General features: G+C 48.6%; 1 protein-coding gene across 6 annotated transcripts in view; it reads right to left on the bottom strand.

Moving 5' to 3' along the window:
- The window catches only part of GALNT10 (polypeptide N-acetylgalactosaminyltransferase 10), a 237,757-nt gene extending 229,312 nt beyond the window's left edge, over positions 1 to 8,445 (bottom strand). For 2 of the 6 annotated variants that reach the window (XM_033853499.2, XM_033853502.2), the window contains exon 1: positions 8,157 to 8,443. In XM_033853499.2, coding sequence (XP_033709390.1) covers positions 8,157 to 8,315 — 159 coding nt within the window. In that variant the 5' untranslated portion in view covers positions 8,316 to 8,443. Of the gene's footprint in view, positions 1 to 8,156 lie in introns of all 6 variants that reach the window. The other 4 variants (XM_033853503.2, XM_033853504.2, XR_004525933.2 and 1 more) reach the window with 3 other exon arrangements.
- Between the last annotated feature and the right edge of the window lie 13,455 nt (positions 8,446 to 21,900).

Genomic DNA, 21,900 nt, shown 5'->3' with positions numbered 1-21,900 from the left:
AAAAGGCACGGCCCATCCCAGATGCCAATCCCAGACTCCAAGCTGTTTGCATTTGACACGGTGCCACTATTAACAGGCACCAGAGTCCCCCGGGGAGAGCTGGCTGGCCACTTGGGGAAGCTGCAGCTAAACACACTCCCCAGGAATAGATGTTCCAAGTGCTCCTGGGGGGAAAGGAGTAAGCACCTGGCGAGGAAGGCGAGGTTTGCCTCCTGGGGGTGCTGACAAGCTGGGGACGTGGGCGGAGAGGAGAGATTTCCCTGCTGGATTCTCAGTAGGATCTGTTGAATACATGGCTCCTTGGCCCACCCCAGACTGACACAAGCAGGCTCCTTGGGCACGGGTCCTGGAGCCTCCACCGTTACCAGGCTCCTCAGGGACGCCGAAGCGCCCCGCAGTTCCAGAAGAACCATTCCCTGAGGCCAGGCTTCCTGCACTCGGCCAGCAGTCACCGAGCACCCACACATCATTCACTCACTCACCTGCTCCTTCAGTCCCTCAGCAAATACTTTGGGCAACCAAGAGAGGGTGACTGGGACGGAGGTTCCTTCAGGAGCAGACAGGCTGGACAGATCAAAAACGATGACTACACTGCATGTTTTCATAAGGGGCTCTGGACCCCTGAGGAGAGACCGCTACCCCAGGCTGCCCCAGCAGGGGTGAGTCACGTTTAGCGGCAAGATGGCAGGGAAGAAGGGTGTCAGAGGCAAGGGAGCAGCATGTGTGGAGGTCCAGAGGCTCACAGAACACACAGAAAGGGGCAGGGAGGGAGAAGCAGAAAGAAAGACAGGACCATGCCTTCCTGGAAAGGCCTCTGGTCTAAATGGGCAGAGAAAGCCAGGGGCTCAGGGGAACTAAAGCAGGGTGAGAGACCCCTGGGGGCTAGAGTGACCAAAGAATACTTCCTGGAAGCGGCAAAGAATATTGCCTAGAAGGATGCAGAGGATTTGTGTTCTCTCCTTGGGGAGGAAGTAGGTGGGCACCCCCAATGATTGATTCAGATTCCAAAGAGTCAGGGAGTGGGGTACAAAGAGCAGCCTGTGCCATGAGGCCAACCACCTATCCTCCACCTTCCAGACAGAGACAATATAAGCATCCCTCCCTCCCTCCGCCACAGGGAGGCCAAGAAGAATGGATCCCTACTCTAAGCCAGGCACCGCCACACTCACTGAGCGCTTTCTGTACCAGGCCTGGTGCTCAGGGTCTCACCCACAGTGACTCATCCAACCCTCAGAATGCCCACCCCCACAGAGTTAACATTACGCCTTTACAGGCCAAGAATTCCAGGCACAGAGGTCAAGTGACTTGCCCAAGGCCAGAGACCTGAACCAGGCAGTGTAGCTCCAAAGCCAAAGCCCTACACGTTGCTCCACAGTGTCTCAATCTAGTGAGATTGGGGAGTCCTTATGCCAATGCGGCTTCGGCAGGGGTGGGGTGAAGGCTCCTCTTCAAGGTCACCAAATGACCTTGTGGGCTCACCGAGGAAGTTCAGTCTTAGAGCAATGGTCACTCCCCTCTGTGCAGACATCTGGGCCCCCATGGCAGCCTCACAGGAGGGGTGGAGGGGCGGTGTGGAAAGCAGGGTCTTTCTCCTGCCTCAGCGCTGGGTCAGAGACTCACAGGCTCAAACACCAGCTCCACAACCACACGCTGTGCATCCTTGGGCCATCCTTGGGCAAATACCTGTACCTCTGTGAGCTTCCACTCCCTCACTGGCTCCCACCTGTCTATAATTGTGAGTATTTAACAAGACATACAGGTAAAGGGCTTATGAGTCCAATGCCTAGCAGAATAAGTGCTAAATAAATGGTAGCTGCTATTAATTATTATTGACATTACCATCTTATCATCTACATCATCATCTTTCTTGTTAGTGTCATTTCATACTGTGGCTTTTATCACCTAGGAAATCTGAAGACCATTCAGCATCTGAAGCTCAGAATTCTCCCAAAACCAAAGAGAAGGAAGAAATGGGCCTGCTTTTCCCCTTCCCTCTCCTATCTATACTCAGCAGAGGGCAGCAAACAGGAACCATCCAAAGATAAGAGAGAGGAGAGAGACACATGGAGAGAAAGCTACACACTCATAAATACACACCCACCCACCACAGCAAGTGGAATTGTTTAGCTTCCTCTAGCTTCCAAAGTATGAACACTCCGCCTCCTCCAGCTAAGAAGGGCCAGGCAGAAAAAAAGTCGAAGCTGAAGAGACAGAAGTTCTTTTTCAGCTTGAGACAAATTTTCAATGAACTGCCTTTGAATGGGGGGTGTGGGAGTGGGGGAGAGGGACAGCTCTCAGAACACCTGTGAGGGGAAAGGAAGGCGGCAGCAGAACTCATAAGATCAAATAAAAGCAGCTTTTAACTGCTCCTTATCTTAACCCTCCACTTACCCTGTGCAGGAAGCATTTGCGCCTGGGCTTTCCCCAGGAGGTCACTGAGGCCCACAGAGTGAATCATCTTAGCCAGGGGGTGGCAGAGCTGGGATGAGAATACGGACCTCCAGACTGCAGGTTCAGTAACTAAAACTGAGTCCAAGATGGCAGAGAGGTTTTATCTCAAGGCCCGGGTCTGATGCCTCGCAGTGCCTGCCCGGGACACTGTGTCAGCAGGATTCTGGAGTGGACATTTGTTGGCTTCATCCCTAGATTTCATTTCCCCTCCTCCCCATGAGAGCATCCAGATTTTTCTCCTGGAAACTGCTCTTCCTATGATTTGGGTGGCCTGACCTCACCCCTAGCTGCAGGGTGGGTTAGGTCAATCAGCACAGCTCATCCTGCTGACAGGTGTGAATGGTTAGATCCACATTGGGCCAATAACACCCAAGGAGTCTTGCTACAGTTTATAGGACACAAGTTTCCACTCTCTTATAAAGAAGCTACCGGAAGAAGCAGACTCTCTCCTGTAGGATCTGGGTGTGGAGACGAGGTGAGAAAGAGCTACAACCATTTCTTGCTACCCTGGGGGCTCAGTCTACGATGTGAACCTCTAGATCATACCACACCTGAAGTCTACTGCAGTTACAGGAGTTAATATATTCCCTTACTCAGTTCAGCCTACGTGGCTTAATTCCTTCTGTTAACTGCAACTGAGAGAATCTGAGGTGGCTCTTAGACTCAGATTGGCTCTGTCTGCCACGGGGAGCAGTAATGGTGCCACATGCTATGCATCCTTTTAATTCCTCTATTGCCCTGCTGTTTCCCACTGCCACCTTAAAATTTAATACATTTCACTTGCTTTAAAACTGTCAAAATTCAGAAAGAAAATTTACAAAAACAGATCTGCAAAAAAGCCCGGTAAGTTCCAGCAGATAATCGGTCTCAATACGTACTGGCCTCCAAAACTGGGAGTGATAATCTTGGCTCATGAGGGATATAATCATAGAGAAGGATCAAATATTAGGATGCGAAGGGAAAAAACATGCATGGTGAAACAGAGCAAGAACCTGGAGAAGAACTGGGCTCTGGTCTGCTTCCCTCCCTCTGAGAACTGATTTCCCCTCTCCTGGGCCTCAGTTTCCGTATCTACTACATGAGGGGCTTGGACTAGATAACTTCTGGAGAACCGTTCCTGCTCTGACACGCATAGATCCTATAGCAAACACGCTCTGACTGTCTTCCAAGTGCCAAGGCTTAAGCTATGTGCTAGAAGAGGATGCGGTTTCTACTCTAAGACATTTCTGGGAGGAGAGGCCACGATGCACTCCTTAGCCACAGGAACTCAGGCAGGTATAGGCTACCTCCTTTCTTGGGCATGAGGACAATGGTTCTCTGAGAAGCAGGAATCAAATTATTTAAGTCTTCCTGGGGGCATCGGGGGCATCAGCTCTTCCCTTGCTGGCTCTGACACATACATGACATACAGTCAGATATATGCACAATACAGAGCCCACTGCAAACACCTTGTGAGCATTCAGCTGCCACGGGACACATTTCTGGCTGCCAAGTTTGCCTCACGGTGTCTTTTACTGATGAGATCCTGATGCCATCTCTGTGTAAGAGCTGACTGCGGACAAGGTACAATTAGCAAGCAAGATGGTTATCCTTTAAATGGGCCTTTGCTTTTACATTCCTGATTCCATTCTTTGTTATCATGTCACTGGAGCCAACAGATTAAACGCTGAACACAGCCTGAGAGGAGGCATTAGCGTATAAACATATCCCTAAGTAGTGGTCTCATCACAAGGTAGATATGGCGGCCTGTTTAAACACACTTCTGCTATCCAGGCCTTTCCAACACAAGCTTCCAAACTCACAGAACCCCAGGATGCTGGAGTTGGGAAAGTCCTAACAAAGTATCTATCCCCTACACTGAAATAAGATTCAACATGCCATTAACTCCACTTGAGTAGCAGTGTTGAGAAACAGTTGGAGGTCAAGTTTGGGCTTCAAGGGAAAGTGACTGATTAGCAATGTCTGCCCTGGCCGGGGGAGGGGAAGCACTCTTCTGACACACATTTACCTTGCTCCTTCTGAATCTAAGCTCTCACTTCACAGGTGGCGAATCTAAGGCCCAGAGGGGTGAAACCACTTTCCTGAGGTCACACAGTGCGTTCAGGGCAAGAGAGTAATAAACTAAAACCCAGGCCTCTGTTCCCAGACCTTTATCAGTTGGGCTCCCTAGGAAACTGCAAGCCTAGGATGAAAAAAGAATGCAGGAAGTCAGATTTGCTCAGGTAAATCAACAACACTTCCCCAGCGGCATCAGATTTCAGTTGGGCAAGCAGACAGAGAAGTGATTAGCAATCTAAAGTATCCCAACCCCTCTGTAGAAAATTAAACAAATCATTCCATGGCTACATTTCTGTGGTACTCAACTTTCTGATGGGTCAGGCTCTGCCACCAGGAAGAATAAAAAAATGGGGCGGGGGGAGGGAAGTATTGATTTCTGGATGTTCTAAGAATAAAGTTCAGCTCTGAAACAATGAGAAAAACTCTTGATATTTGAAAATTAAAGTCGTTGGCATTCTATTATCCCACCAATTTCTATTGCATGCTTGCTATTATCCAATGAAGTCATTTTCACTAGAGATTATGGCTCAGAAATGGGGAGGCACTGCGTCACATTTCTTTGACATGGGTTTTTAATAGCCAGTTCCCAAGCCTGGAATATGAAACAGATCAGAGAATTAAACCAAGCTGTTAAGCAGACTGGGACTAGAAATGAGAGGCACCCCCCAAATTAAAATGAAGGTGGCTTCAAGACTGGCTTTTCTTGCTTGGTTTTGCTACTTTCCAAGAAGCCAGCTGTCCGACCAGATGAATGCTCAGATCCTTGAAGCTTTATGTGTCCTTTACAAATCAGCTGCCCTACCCAGCTCCAGTAGTACACTAAGCATAAGCTAGCATAAGTTACATCGACTTACGTTCTAGCAGATGACAAACCCTCTGAATTTAAAATCCTGTATTCTTTAATCCAGTGGAGAAATCAAGGAGTTAAAGGACTAAAACAGTGAGTATGTTACCAGCAAGGAAACTTCTCTCAAATCCACAAGGAATATAGTTTTCATTTGGATAAAATCCTGTTGTCCGATTTCCCTCCAGAGCCTCTGCAGTTATTTCTACTCGAAAGATCAATGAGGTGCTCTGGGATATCCTCAACAATTACAGGAGTGACAAGCTGAGCTCAGAACTGGTCAGCCCTGTCGAAAGAAGCTCTGTGCGCTTGAGATGCCAGATTCCCCAGACAGCAGCCTGATGTGGTACGTGCACATTCCAGCGCTCTGGGATGAGGGATGGAACACCAGCACTCTGAGAAGTCAGCCTCCTCCCTTGAGGCCAGCTGACATTCAAAAGGACTCGAGGCGAAGCCTAGTGCTATGCATCTGCAGGAGAGTGAAACAAAAAGGGGCTGTGTGGAAATTTGGCAGGGTGTTCCTGAAAGGCAGCAGATGAATGCTGAATCCTACGGCACCTAGAAGAGCTGATGGTTGGGGAAATAGCTCCATTCTACTGCTCCCAGGAGGCTGAGATATTTTCTTTAAAGCGAGGATCATCAGTTGGCACCCCCTACCACCACCACCCAACCCTTTTACCACTTCTTTCTCCTCTTCCCCTTCATGATATTCCAGAGAAAAAGAAATGAACAAGAACTAGACCTTCCCAGATGAGCCCCTCTGTCCATTTCAGTTCAGGGCTCCGAGCAGCGCCCAGCTGTTGCTCCCCTCTCTCTCTGCCCAAAAGGTTGCCTTACTCCATCAATCCCCTCTTGTGCAAGTGACTAATTTACTTTGAAAGCTCAGGCTAAACTGGCAGTTAACCTTGACCTTCTCTCTACACATCTGGGTCTATAGAAAATGAAAATCAGGATTTCTCTGGCATCCACAGCAAATGAAATACGAGGGCTTTCTCCAGGCAGAGGCAGAATGTCAGGAGCTATTTCAGAACTGGCTACAGCTATTCCAAAGGAGAGTCTGCACTTGGGCAGGACAATGCCCCCTTGATCTGGGGCTGTGTCCAGTAAGGAGTCCTCACAGCTAGGGATGCTACAAGGGGCTCCTGCCTTAGGAAAGGAAAAAGAAGTGGCCATTGTCCTCCACATTGGTTCACTGACGGTATCACAGAAAGCTGGAGCTGGACCAGTAAACACATTTTACAGATGGAGAAAGGGAGGCTCAGACAGGGAGATGGGAGGTGATCAAGGACACACACAGCAAGTTAATAGTAAAGCTGAGGACAGAACCCTGAACTCCTGACCCTGATGCTAGTACAGGGTGGGAACAGATTTCATGAAGGGAAACCCCATATAGATACAGAATTTAAGAGAGAGGTGTCGAAGTCAGCTGTCAGGGTTTGAACCAGGGGTTTAGGAAAGGAGTTGGGGCCTTACGTTCCAAACAGTGGATCTACCAAAAGGATTAACCAGGTCCTCCAGGATGGTTTGCAACAATTACCAGAATGACAGGCTGCCTTCAAACTGGTCAGCCCTGTCGCAAAGAGCCCTCTGTACTCAAGACAGCAGCCTGATCCTGGGAAGAGAAAGGAAAACCATCCAAAGTCAGCCTCTTCCCTTATCCGGCCGACCATCAGTCAAGTTCAGCCCTGATGCACAACTTACCCACTTTCCACGGGACCAAGCAAATCCCACAAGAGAACCTGAAATGTCCCACTGTGTGAAACAGTTCATGCATATATAGCCTCACTGGCACCTAGGAGCTAGGACAGTAGGAGTGATGTGACAGAGCTTTTGCTAGCAGTCTACATGTACTCCTCTCTCTCTCTCTCTCTCTCTCTCTCTCTCTCTCTCTCTCTCTCTCTCTCTCTCAAACACACACACACACACACACACACACACACACACACACACAAATGTACATAGGTGAGTTCAGAGGAGGCAAAAATAATTAAGATTTCAGTCTTGGCTGCAAGAAACACAACACCTAATCAGCCTGGACAAGTTCAGAAGGGGTCATGGGTACTCTGAGAAGGGACAGGGGAAGCATCTGATGTTCCATCCTCAGAGCACTGGGTACAAATAGCCTCTGGGGAATTTGAGGGTGCTCCCACCACAGCCCCCACTTCTGGATTCCCAGAAAGTCAAAGGCAGCAGGCCCCTCAAAGACCAGAGCTCCACCACCATCTCCCAGGGCCTGAAGCTCCAAGGAGAGCGTGATCCTTGCATCCGCCGAGGCCACAGGATCTAGGAAAGAAAGACGGCTGGGAAAGAAGGAGGGTGGAGAGGAAGAAGGCCCAGGTGTCTCTCTGGGCAGATGGGTAAACAAGAAAAGGAGCTGACCTGAGTAGGAAACATCGCGATCAGCAGGTGGGGGGAAAAGCGGAAAAGACCTGGACACCACATAGAAGGACCAACATCTCCAGAAGAAGTCATCCTGGGATACAGGGCTGTAGGATCCTCCAAAAGAGAGGGATGCTGGAAGAGGTGAGGGGACACCACACAGGGACAGAAAAGAGGATAGTAACCTATGGTAAGAAACAGACCATCACACTGGGCATCAGTTGCTTCGGTTTCTGAATAGCGTAGGACAAGTCCTATCCTTCCCTGAGCCTCAATTTTCCCACCTAAAACAATGGGAAGAACCGAGGAGTCTCTGGACCTGACTCTGACGAAGCAGACAGGGGCCGACGAAGGAAGGAACCGAAGGCCAGATGTGAATTCAGGAAGAGCGTGTTTCCAACTGCATGGCAGCTGGGGGACTCACCTGTCCGGCCGCCAGGGCCACCACTGCTCCGGATCCCCCGGGTGTGCCGTCGGGCTGCCGCTCGCGGTACAGCGCCCAGAGCCCCACGTTGGGCAGAAGGACCAGGGCCGCCAGCACCAGCGCCACCGCCTGCAGAAGCCGCTTCTCCTTCCGCCTCATCGGGGCCGGTCAGCCCCGCCGCGCCCCGCCGGCCCCGCCGCGCCGCCCCCAGCTCCGCGCGTCCGCCCGTCCGCCCGGCGGCGGCAGTACCTCAGCGAAGAGAAGCGACCGCGGCGCCGGCCCCGCTCCAACTCCGCGGCACTTCCGCCGTTTGCAGGCCGGGGAGCCGGACTCCGCCACCGCGCCGCCACCGCGGGGGGGTGGGCGCCGCCAACACCGCCGCCCCCTAGTCCTGCCGAGCCGCGCGTCCCACCCCCCCTCCTCGGGGTCGGCTGCCGAGAGCCATACGCCGCGAGCCGCGGCCTTCTCGCTGCTCTTTCTGCTCCGCCCGGACGCGGCGAGGGCCCAGTGCAGACCGCTCCCCCCTCTCGGGCCGCGATGGTGCGGCCCGCTCCTCCGCTGCTCCCCCGCCCGCGGGAGCTTTGCGAAAGTCGGGGAGTTGGCAAGTTGGGCGCTAACTGGTGTGGGCTGGGACGCGCTCCCAGGGACCCCCAAAGTCCCGCCCGGCCACTTCGGCTCCGGACTCCAGCCGAGAGTTTTCGGGCTCCCCAGGGATATGCAAGTCGTGCTGGAACCCGGCCGGACACTCCGCACCAGGGAGTAGGGCTGTGACTTCCCACCCCCAGAGCGTCGGTCCCGAGGACCTGCGGACCTCCTTTGCCCCCCGCCCCCGGGCCTCGGCGTTCCCAGGCGGGAAAAGGAGCCGCGGCTGCGCTGCACGCGCGAGGTTCTGTGGGGCGGGCCCTGGTTTTCTTCCCTCCGAGTTCCTGGCAGTAGGTGTGAATGCCCTCTGTAAACTGGGAGATGCTGTACCCCCCCACCCCGCCACCTGTCTGTTGTCCCTGCTAACCGGCGGGGAGGTACCCGGAACTTCTCTGCAGGACTTTTTCTCACGCGAATACAGCCTCCCTGGAGTTGGAATGCCCTCCAGTCCTACGTGTGCCTCTGGGCACTCAGCTCACGGAGCCCTTTCTCGAAATCTTTTGTCGGTTCCTATCTCCTCTTCAGCTACTCGGCAAACTGTGCCAGGCACCGGGATGAAATGAAAACAGACTCGAACCCTGACATCTGGGAGCAGAAACATTAAACATATAATCGCATTAGACAAGCGAATGTGTCTATAACCGTGGTGAGGGTTCTGAGGCAGTCAGGCCGTCTGGGCTCTGCGGACGGACCGCTAAGGGGCCCGCCTCCAATGGCGATGCCTGTGGCTCCTACAATGGTCTTCACTTAATTGCTTCCTCTCTGATGCTGAGGGACGACGCGCCCTCTTGGTTGCCTGCCTTTTTGCCATCCCCACATGCGTTCTCTTGATTCTCTTGGGTCTTCAGCCCAGCCACTGACCCCCATGCCTGGCTAGCTGCTAGCCCCCCAGCCTTGGAACAGCATCCTGACGAGTCCTGCTTCCCAGTTCTTCCAGCTCCAGGGTGGGCAATGGAGATGCAGTTTTCTGCAATCATAGCTCGGATCTTGACATCTGCCACGAAACCTTCGAAACTCCCATCTCTGGACTTCCCTGGTGGCGCAGTGGTTAAGAATCCGCCTGCCAATGCAGGGGACACAGGTTCAACCCCTGGTCCGGGAAGATCCCACATGCCGCAGAGCAACTAACCCCATGAGGCACAACTGCTGAGCCTGAGCCCTAGAGCCTGTGAGCCACAGCTATTGAGACCGTGTGCCACAACTACTGAAGCCCCCCGCACCTAGAGCCCATGCTCCTCATCAAAAGAAGCCACCGCGATGAGGAGCCCGGGCACCATAGTGAAGAGTAGCCCCCACTCCCTGCAACTAGAGAAAGCCTGCGTGCAAGGAAGACCCAACACAGACATTAATTAATTAATTTTTTAAAAACCCAACTCCCATCACCTAGGCTAGAGCTGATCAAACATTCTCTCCTGCTTTCTGCCCTGCCAGTTGCTGGCTGTTTTCCTTCATGTGCTGTGGACCACACAGCTCCTTCCACCCAGAAAGCCTGCTCTTCTCCATCTCTGTCGGTGGAAACCTGGTCCATCCTTCTATGTCTAGTTGAACTGCCACCTCCTCCATGAAGTCCTCCAAAACTCCTCCTCAGGGGGCTGCTGTCTTTGGATTTGTCACAGTAGTGCTTACCTTTTACTGAAATACTTACTCTATGCCAGGCACCATGTTAAACCCTTGGCAAGCGTTACCTCTTTTAATGCTCACAGTTACTCTGTGAGGTAAGTGCTTTTCTTATCCTTGTTTGCAAGTGAGATTCAGATTAAAGAAAGCTGCAGCCAGAATGCTCCTGGTTTAACAAAGATCAGGTGAGATCATCCCTCTGCTCAAATCCCTCCAATGGCTTCGCATCTTCCGCTGGATTCCTAGAAGGAACTACAAGGTCCTACAAGGCTATTTATGAACAGACCTCACCCTTTACTCTCTGGCCACTGGCCTTCATCCTGTTCCTCAGAGCACACCACGCACATTCCTGCCTCTTGGCCTTTGCACTTGCTATTACCGCTGCCTAGAATACCCACTCTTCCATCCCTAGATCCTAGCCCTATGCCTTTTAAAATTCTTTTATTGTGGTAAAAATACCATTTTAACCATTCAGTGGCATTAAGTACATTCACATTGTTGTGCAGCCATCACCTCTCCCCATTTCTAGAACTTTTTCATCTTCCCAACCTGCAACTCTGTACCCGTTTAACACTAACTCCCCAATTCCCACACCCCCCTCCATTCCCCTCAACCCCTGGTAACCACCCACCATTCTGTTTTCTGTCTTTACGAATTTGACTATTGTAGGTACTCCATATAAGTGGAATCATACAATATTTGACCTTTTGTGTCTGGTTTATTTCGCTTAGCATAATGTTTTCAAGATTCATCCATGTTGTAGCATGTGTCAGAATTTCACTCTTCTTTAAGATTGAATAATATTCCATTGTATATATACACGTATTTTGCTTATCCATTCATCCATGGGTGCACATTTGGATTATTTTCACCTTTCTGGCTATGGTGAATAATACTGCACTGAATAGCCTGTGGTTTTTATCCTGCAGTTGCTGTAGTGTTTCTGTAATTGAATTTCCATCCGGTCTCTTTGACAAAAGTGGAAGTTTACAGAGGGAAACACAATGTGGCGACACTTTTATGCACGTCCACAGCACCACACACAGTGCTAGAAACGCTAGCTAGAGTGATCCGTTTACAAACACGAGGCTTGCTCTGCTCCTGGGAACTGGCCTGTGACTTCCCTTCAAGTTAGAATAGTCGATGAGTATCCTTACCACAACCCATGAGGCTCTCAGTGATCTGGCCTGACTTCTAGATTGTGCCCTCTCTCCTTCCCTTCTAGTTACACTGATTTTACTGCTATATTCCTCAAATGCACCAGGTCGGTAATGGTCTCAGGGCCTTTGCAAATTTGCCGTGCCATTGCATCTCTTCCTCTAAACCTTTGCGTGCTTCTCTCCCTGCCATCTCTCAGGAACCAAATCAAATGTTCTTTAGAGAGAGCTTCCCTCACCAGCTGATCTATCGATAAAATACCAGAGATCGCCTCCATCATCTCCTTTTGCTTGATTTTTCTTCAGAACAGGTATCACTTTTGGTTTCCCTCTCTGGAACGTGAGCTCCAAGCAAGGAGGAACTTTGTAATTTTTTGTCTTCTGCATTATGCCCTGCCTCTGCTAGCACACACTTCTCTTTTTTAGTGAATCAGAAAACTGGTGCTCCTTCTAGGTTGAGGAATTTGAAAAAAGGGTGCCCATCTCCCCCTGGGCCAAAGCAGAGCTAGCGGCGCCAGCGCACATGTATTTCAGCTCCTACTTCTGCTCTACCACATGAAGCTGAGCTGTGGCTCCTTCTAGGCCCAGAACACAGTAGGTGCTAAATAATTACCAGTTGAGCGAAGTATAGCAGCTGAGGTCATGTATGGGAAAATCTTCCGTGTCTCTCTCCTCCCCACCCCTTCCAGCTCCCAGGAGGATCCTGCACAAAATTGGATTTGAGCTGTTTCTTATGTCTTACCTGAGTGACTTGTTGATCAAAGCTGCACACCAGCCGGTTCAGTCCTCAACAGAAACTCTAGCCCGTGAACCCAGCTTTAGTCTCAGGGGTGCACTGGGCATGTGGTGGTGGGGCCCAGGGGTGGGTGTGAGGGATCCTCTCAGTGCTGTATCTCATGCACCAAGGCAATACCAGTGGAGACATGTGAGCAGCACGTGAGCTCAGGCTGTTTTCCTGGGAAAACTGATCTAGTCATCAACTGAAATTGAACAAGAAATGTTGCTTTCATTACCCAGACAAAAGTGTAATTCGAAAGGATACATGCATCCCTATGTTCATAACAGCACTATTCACAATAGCCACGACATGGAAACAACCTCAATGTCCATAGACAGAGGAATGGATAAAGAAGATGTGGCACATATACACAATGGAATATTACTCAGCCATAAAAATAGAATGAAATAATGCCATTTGCAGCAACATGGATGGACCTAGAGAGTATCATACTAAGTGAAGTAAGAAAGACACAAATACCATATAGCACTTATAGGTGGAATCTAAAATATGACACAAATGAACACATCTACAAGACAGAAACAGACTCACAGACAAAGACAACAGATTTTGTGTCTTGTGGTTGCCGGGGGTAGGGGGTGGGGGAGGGATGGATTGGGAGTTTGGGATTAGCAGATGTAAGCTAGTATATATAGGATGGATAAACAACTAGGTCCTATTGTATAGCACAGGGAACTATACTCAATATCCTGTGATAAACCACAATGGAAAAGAATATGGAAAAGAATATATGTGTATAACTGAGTCACTTTGCTGTACAGCAGAAATTAACACAACATTGTAAATCAACTGCACTTCAATAAAAGTTTAAAAAAATAATAAATAAAATTTAAAAAAATTTTTAATAATAAAATAAAATAAAAAGAAATGTTGCTTTCAGAATGAGCCGTCCTAGGCCTATTGTGGGCATTGAATGAGATAATTCACATAAAGGGCTTACCGCAGATGCTGGCCTAATGTAACTGGTAACTGTGGGTGAAGTAAAAGTCCAGCACCCATAAGAGCACCGAGGAGGGATGAACAGGATTTCAGCTGCATGGCAAAAACCTCCACCTCTGGCCCGAGCCTCTCCGATCTCATCCGTCACGCTCCTTGTCACTCCCTCCAAGCTAGCCACACCCACCTTCTTCCTGGTCCTTGAATGCGTTATGCTCATTCCAGACCCAAGGCCTCTCTGCCAGGAACGCTGTTTCCCCAGATCTTCCTCCACTGTTGCTCTCTCTCAGCTTTCAGATCTCAGCTTAAACATCCTCTCCTCAGAGACTCTCCCTGACCACCCACCCAAAGTGCTCTCTTCTGTACTTTCCATCTTGCTGTGTTCTCTTCATAATGCATATCCCTCTCGGTCATAGTTTTATGTATTTGCTTGTTGACTTGTTTATTATTGAGCTCCTCCAAATAGAAGGTCTCTGAGGGGCTGAGATCTCAACTGATCATTCTTGCTCTGTCCCCACGTCCTGGAACATACATGCCTGGCACATAGGAAGTGTTTAATGCACACTTTTGATGAATGGTAAGTATCTCCTCTCTTCCCCCATCTTCCCATCTTTACTTCCTTTTCTTTCTTTTCTTTTCCTTTATTTTTATGATCTGCTTACTGTCTTGCTCACTCTTCAGTTTTCTACTTGTCATGAGTAACAGGCAGAACTTTCAGTCTCCCCAGGACATCCTTCAGCAAGAAGGGTCAATTGGAAGAGCGGCAACAAGACAGGTGCAGGCCATCAGCCTTCCTGATGAGGATAGGAAAACCTTTCCTACTAGATGTCCTTACCTTGGCTTTCTCAGTGTGGTTGGCCCCGTTTGTCAAGGACTCTACCCTCTGGCTGGTCTGGCCTAGGCCTGAGCTGAGGGGGTGTGAAAGCGGAATGGATCAGCAAGTCAGGAGGTGTTGGCCTGATAATCAGTCTACCTCTAACACTGTTTAACCTTGGCCAAGTCCCTTAGCTACTCTGAGCCTCAGTTTCCTCATACGTTAAACGAGGATAATCGTGACTCTGTAATGAGATAATTTCCAAGCTGGTGAAAGAGAGGTCAACTTGACTCTAAGGAAAAGCCAAGCAACTATGAGTGTTGGACTTCTGTGTGTGTGCGAGCCTGAAGCTTTGCTTCTGCTCTTCTTGGAGATTGTCAAGCTTGTCATACACACTTAGAGAAGCCTGCCTGAGTTCCCTGAACAGATAAGCTCCCCTTAGCAGTGCCTTTCCTAAACAGTCACAGTGTTTCCAGTTACAGGGTGACCGTTTGATATGTGTCCTCCGCTGGACTGTGTCCTCCGCTGCACTGTGAGCTCCACTGGCAGAGATCATCTTGTTTTTGTTCATTTGTTTTCCTCCCCAGCATATCCTCAATGCCTAATACAGTACCTGGCCCAATATAGGTTCTCAACAAACATTTGGGAAACGAATCACTCACCTCTTTAAAACCTGCACTCAGGAAACTCATTAACACTGGTGTCAGTGACCCACATTGCTCTACCAGGCTGATCATTTAACAAGGTTCAAACTTCTAAATATAGAGCAAGAGAACCCAAGTCCTGGAGCTGCAATTTCCCCACATGGCTCTGATAAGCCTGGATTGGTCCAGAGTTTGCCCTTCCCTTCCTGTGCAGCTTCGGACCTGTCACTCCAATTCTCTGAGCATCACTTTTATCATTAATGGATCCAGGAATGTATGTGGTAACAGGAATTGGAGCTGTCTAGATAAATATAGAATATGGTTGCGTTAAATAAAGCCTTTGAACCAGACGCTTGTTGAGGTCTTTTTTAATTCTAAAATTCTGGGATTCAATCTTGCAAGGCAGGTTGCGAAAAGGGGAACCAGACATGGTGGTTCAGTCCAGTGTGTGCATTTAGTGGCATTTCAGCTCCTGGTTTGAAGAGAAAGAAAGGGTTTGCAGGATGCCTATTTGAAATGACCTCTAGACAGAAAATTGCCCGTCTCTCGCTTGGAGTCTACTTTGTCATTTCCACAGTGAGATGCCAATTAAACCTATCCTGCCAACTATAAAGGAATGCTATTGAATCAAGACAGTCGAGGCGGAAGGTACCTCAGGTAGAATGCAACGATTTGAAAGAGCAAACAGAGAAGGCCGTATGTCTCAAAGAGCCAATATACTACGTCGTTGGATGGGTACATCTCAGAGTATTAGTCAGAAGGGTCAGATGCACATATCAGAGGTAGAGGGAGCCACCCTCCTCCTGGCACTGCCGCTAAAATAAATATCAGGGCTTCCTGTTTAATTACTTTTCATTTTTGCATAAAAGAAGAAAGTTGTACAAAATACAAACAGAGAGGTGGTAGGGTGCAGTGGAAAGGGACTTCCTAGAAGTCTGTGGCTCATGGAGAAGTGTCATTGTCTGGGAGCACTTCTGTAATATAAAGGGTTGGGTACTCTATAATCCAGTGGTCTTAACGTTGGCTGCACATGTAATCACCTGGGGACTTTTTAAAACTCTGGATGCCCACCCGGCACCCCAGACCAGTTAAGTCAGAACCTCTGGAGGTAGGACTCAGCCATTCCTAGGTGATTCCAAACTTGAGCGAACTACTGCTCCGTGGGTTTCAGCTCGAAAACCCTTTTCACGGTTTCCTTTGGTCTAAGGGGCATGTCATTGGATGCTCCACTAGGTGGCACCTTCCAGCAAACTTCAGTGGGTCCGGAAAGGTCTCGTCCTAGTCTAACTGCAAGGAATGAATTCGGAAAGCAAGACTTGGTGGTCTTTACTGGAGACATCTACACTCTTGATGAGAGGCTGAACTTGTTTGTTAACAACTTGCTGGTGAGCGCTGGAGCCACAGAACGTTAAATTTCATCCCTGCTAGGAAGCTGAGGCGTGGAGAGGGCGCAGCTTCATCCCTTACTACCGGGCTCACTCATTCACCAGTGCACCCTGGTCTCTTCTCCCTAACCAGTCTAACAGGAACACCACCGCCCTCCACTCCCTGCCCGCACCTCCCACCCTCGGTCAGAAGTCCTCGATGAGTCCCGTTATGGGCAGTAGTGAACATCTGTTGCTCTTTTTTAAATTTATTTTTGGCTGCATTGGGTCTTCCTTGCTGCGTGCAGGCTTTCTCTAGTTGCAGCGAGCAGAGGCTACTTTTTGTTGCAATGCGCAGGCTTCTCATTGCGGTGGCTTCTCTTAGTGCGGAGCATGGGCTTTATACGCGAGTTGTGGCACGGGGCTCCGTAGTTGTGGTTTGCAGGCTCTGTAGTTGTGGCGCAGGGGCTTAGTTGCTCCACGGCATGTGGGATCTTCCCGTACCAGGGCTCGAACCCGTGTCCCCTGCATTGGCAGGTGGATTCTTAACCACTGCGCCACCAGGGAAGTCCCAACATCTGTTCTTTTAATCTGGTCAGTTAACAACACCCTGATTATTCTTTGGGGATTTACCTTCCTGCATCTCAGCTGGGAGGTTGGATCAGAGCTGACTCCACCCTCAGCTTCTGGCTGAGCCAATCACAGTACGCTCTCTGCTCCTGCTACAGTGATTGGTCCAGGGATGGATACCTGATCTACCCAAGGCAAAATATAATAGAACAATCGCATTTGAACTCTGTGGCTTTTATCAGGATGTAGTGGTCCCTTCCAGACCCACCATGAGGAGTGGACTGGATGTCTTACCCTTGTTCCTCGCCAGCCCAGGGATGCTATATAGCATACATCATTGGGCTTCCCTGCCTTCTGTCTTCCTGTCGGGGTTAGCCCTTGGGGAGCCAGGGCAGGATACCAAAAAGAGGGAGCAGAGTCAGGTCAGGGTGTTTCTTTTCCCAGCTTCCTTACTGGGATGATGTCACAGGCTGGCTGCGTCCACCACTAAAGACCACAGCTGCTGTCAGGCAGGCCCCCCTCTCTGGATTCTGAGAACTGCCCTGCCCTCCCCCTTCAGGCCAGGGCTGGACAGCACACCACTGATTCTAGCCCCAGGGTACTGCACTGTTCTTTGTTGTTACCCTATACCCTTCCCATTGTCCTCTTAGTAAACGTGCCTCACATTTTCCAGTGTGGGAGAACTATGCATTTTCTGCTGAGACGCTGACTGAATCAAGTGGAGAAGCTTCCAGAGAACCTGAGGACAGCACCATCACAGAGGAAAGTGGAGCTGAGAGATCACCCAGTTACCCAAGCCAACCCGTGATGTCATCCCTGCCTCCACTCTAGCTCACCTCCCACATTCAAACAATTACCTAATAATGCTGATTTTATTGCCTAATACATTTTACATGTATCCCTTTCCCTCTAGGCCTACTGTATGAGACATATTTCAGGTGCCTGCAAGAAGAATCCCTGATCAAAACTCTCTACCTCAAATGGCCAAATTCTCTACCTTGTGGACCCTCACCTATGGGCTGGCCCTTGGCCTATGATTTACCTGACCCGGATCAAAAGGATGAGCAGAGCCACTCAGATTCTGTCTCAGAAATTGGAATCAAGTGGCACAGAGGGAAGAAGGCAGTTGGTCGTGGTCCCTGAATGTGGAAGTTCAGGGGGCATCAGGGTGGAGATTACTTTTTGGGCACACACAAGGAGAAGTTATGGGGAAGCAGAAGCCCTCAATAACACAAGAAATGCATTAGTTAAGAAAAAGACAATGGAGCAGAGGTGCAAGGAATAGAGATGCTAAGAGAGTTAATTATGAAAAATAACTGCCCCGGCTCCTGGTTTCCTAGTTCAAGTCCTTGTTTCTGGGATGCCTGCCCAGATCCAGATCCCTGCCCTAGGGCTTCTGTGGGGTTTCCTGTTGTATAACTTTTCCTTGAAGTTATGAGCGAGCTTCTGTCCCTTATGATCAAAGGAGCCTTGGCCTTGATACCCTAGTCTCAGAGTCCAAGTTAAAGCCTTTATCATCTGCCACTTGAATTGTTATAGTAGTCTCCTAACTCCTCCACCGCTTCAGTCCTGCATCTCTTAAGGTCCATCCTCCCCACCATAGTGACTATTCTGGTACACAGACTTGCCATGTTGCTTCCTGCTGGCGATCTCCCCATTGCCTTCACAATACAGTTCAAGTTGCTGGCCTTGAACTCTGTGCAAAACTGCTAGTAGTTCCTTACCTTAACCCCGTGGTCTCTCACCCCCATGCCCTTGCTCATGCTGTTCCTTCTTCTAGGCTGCCCTTCACATCCTTCTCTCCGGATGCATTCTCAGCTGGCTTGACTGTCACCTGCTCTTCCCTCACCTCCTTACTGACTCCTTCCTCCTGCCACCCAGTGGAGCTAAGAGCCCATACTACTAGGTTAATTTTCCCCACACTACTTGTGTAATTTCTATTTTAGCATTTATGTATTGATAAAGATGATGGGGATGCTGTTAGCTAACTTTGATGGAGCTCTTCTTACATAGCAAACTCTAAGTTAGCATTTGACAAACATCCTCTCTTTTAATCCTCACCAAAACCCTCTGAGGTAGGTTTGATTATTATTCCTATTTTCCAGAAGAGAACACTGAAGCAGAGAGGTGAAGTGACCTGCCTAAGTACGAAGGGGTAGACTCAAGTCTACTGTTCATTTCTTTGCTTTTTAACAGGAGCTTTATTGAGGTATAATTCACATGCCATTCAGTTCATTCACCCATTTCAAGTGTCCAGTTCAATGGATTTTAGTACAGTCGCAGAGCTGTGCGTAGCCACCATCACAATCAGTTTTAGAATGTTTTCATCACCCCAAGAAGAAACGCAGACCCATTAATTAGTCATTTTTTGCTGCTACTCTTAGCAGCTGGCATGGTGCCCAGCACGTGGTATCTGTTTAACCAGTACTCTTTGAAGAATGGATGGCTCTCCTACGTAAGAGGATGGTGGAAAGTGCAGAGAGAGCCTGTTTGTGCAATGCCCTTTGCATTTCAACATCAATCTAGGGATTTGCCTGATTCTTCAGTTTATTTGGTTTACGCTGTTTCTCTCTAGTAAGAACCACTGCTTATTATCTTTTATGTGCCAAACCATACACTGAGTGATTTGCCTATGTTATCTCATTAATACCCATAACAACACTTGGGAATAGGTATTAGTGTATCCATAATAGAGAGGAGAAAGCCAAGGCTTGGGATTTTATCAATCTGCCTAAAGTCATACAACTTGTAATCACCACCATCTTAATATTAAGTAATCTACTACCACCTGTAATTGAACCATGTCTGGGTACCATGTTAAGTTCTTTATGTCCATCACCCATTTTTGTCATTTAGTCATTCATTCAATTGTTATTTATTGAGAACCCACTACATGCCACGCACTATGACAAGTGCTAGAGTTTCAGTGGTGGGCAAACAGATTAATCATGGTCTCCTGGGGCTCACGGTCCAGCGGTAGAAAAGGCATTGTAAAAAAGGAACATACTGGGCTTCCCTGGTGGCGCAGTGGTTGGGAGTCCGCCTGCCGATGCAGGGGACACGGGTTCGTGCCCGGTTTGGGAAGATCCCACATGCCGCGGAGCGGCTGGGCCCGTGAGCCATGGCTGCTGAGCCTGCGCGTCCGGAGCCTGTGCTCCGCAACGGGAGAGGCCACAACAGTGAGAGGCCCGCATATCGCAAAAAAAAAAAAAAAAAAAAGGAACATACAAATAACAATTGTATTTGGTGGGAGGAAGGAGAAAGGTCCTCAATGGCTGTTGGGGGCAGAACTGATATCAGAACTTAACAGTGTTGGAATCCAGTCCAACAGTCTTAGGCCATTCTAATGGGATATTTGTCTTGCCAATGTCTCTCTGGGCAGTGCCTGTCCCTGTAGCAGGTCTGCAGTAAACAGGTCCCTGACACTTACCCTGGGAGGCCTAAATGCATGGGCATATACACACACACACACACACACACAGCCCATACCCCCAGCTGCAGGGAGAGCTAGGAGAGAACCAATGCAGTCGGCTTTGCAAAGGCTCTCTGTCCTCAGCTGGGGGATGTGAGTTTCAAGAGCACTTTCTATACACTGTGCTGCACTTTGCTTTTATCATGTAGATGATCCTGGAGATCTTGCCATAAAAATACAGAGAGATTGTCCCATTCTTTTTTTCCAGTTGCAAAGTACTCCACAGTGTGTGAATAAACCAACGTTCAACAGTCCCCCAAATCTCAAAAGGAGATTGGAAGTTGTTTTCAATTTTGGGCTATTAATGTCATAATGAATAACCTTGTGCCTACCTTGTTCTGTAGCGTGGAGGTGAATCTTCAGAGGAAATCCCTAGAAGTAGGATTTGCTGGGTCAAAGGGTAAATGCATCTGTACTTTCGAAGGATATTGCTAAATTCCCCACCATAGGGGTCCAATCTTTTTGCACTCCCATCAGCAGTGTATGAGAGCACCTGAATCTTCACAGCCTAGGTGTACATAATATTTTTTTTAAAGTACTCATTCTATATAAAAACCTACACTCCCAACTTCTCTTAAAAACTGCAAGATCTGGCAGCACTGGACCTGTCTTCCTACATGGTCATAACAAACCGGGGCTGAGTGGTCACTGAGGCCAAGTTGACACTACAGTCCTTGTGGGTCTTAGAAGTTTCAACTCCTGGTTTGGCCCAGCCCCATCATGATGAAGATGAGCTCCACACGTTCCTAGAGAAAACTGGGGACTAGAACCCAGCTCTCCAACCTCCCAGTCTATTACACCATGTGGCCCCCAAAGTAAGTAAAAGAGGGGTGAGTAGCAAGGGAGGGTAAGCATGTAAAAGCACTGACAATTCAGCATCAAAATGGAATTTTTTTTTTAGCATTTACTTAGCTTAGTAAATATATCATGCCACTCTGTAGTTGATTAAACTGTGACTAATCCACGCAGAGCAGAGTGACAAATTGGTTTCTGTTTCTTCTGAGCAATGAAAATGAGGGCTGATGTCACAGCAGAAGGATTCAGGTTATATACTATTCATTCCCTCATTCATCAAACGCAAACTGTGTGCCATCCCTTGATCCAGGCACTGAGGGTTCAAAGATGAACAAACATTTAAATACAGGAATCTGAACAGACAACTATGTAAAAAGTTGATATAAATTGTTAAGTGTTTTATTGGAGCAATGCACAGGCTGCCATGAGAGCCCAGAGGAGGGAACCTCTCATTTTTCTCAGGGGCCCATGGGAGAGGTCACCGGGAGGTGATGTTTGGGTGGATCTTGAAGGCTGTGTAGGAGTTTGCTAAGAAAAAGAAGGAACATCGGAAAGAATTTCTTGAAGATAAACAATGTTCAAGGACAAGATTCCTCCTCAGAAAGTAGCAGAAAACCAGTTCAAAAAAGATGTGGGTACAGCAGAAACTAATACAACATTGTAAAGCAATTATACTCCAATAAAGATATTTTTTAAAAAGATGTGGGTGATAAACAAATAAAGAGAAAAAGAAGGAAAGAGCATATATCTGGAAAAGACAAAATCTCCTGTTTGAAGAGATACATGCACCCCAATGTTCATAGCAGCACTATTTACAATAGCCAAGACATGGAAGCAACCTAAATGTCCTTCAACAGGTGAATGGATAAAGAAGATGTGGTATATATATATATATATATATATATATATATATATATATATATATATATATATA

The sequence above is a fragment of the Tursiops truncatus genome, chromosome 3 (genome assembly GCF_011762595.2).
Source record: "Tursiops truncatus isolate mTurTru1 chromosome 3, mTurTru1.mat.Y, whole genome shotgun sequence".
NCBI classification, from domain to species: domain Eukaryota; kingdom Metazoa; phylum Chordata; class Mammalia; order Artiodactyla; family Delphinidae; genus Tursiops; species Tursiops truncatus.
Note: the sequence above shows the minus strand (reverse complement) of the source record. Positions and strands in the feature narration are given on the sequence as shown.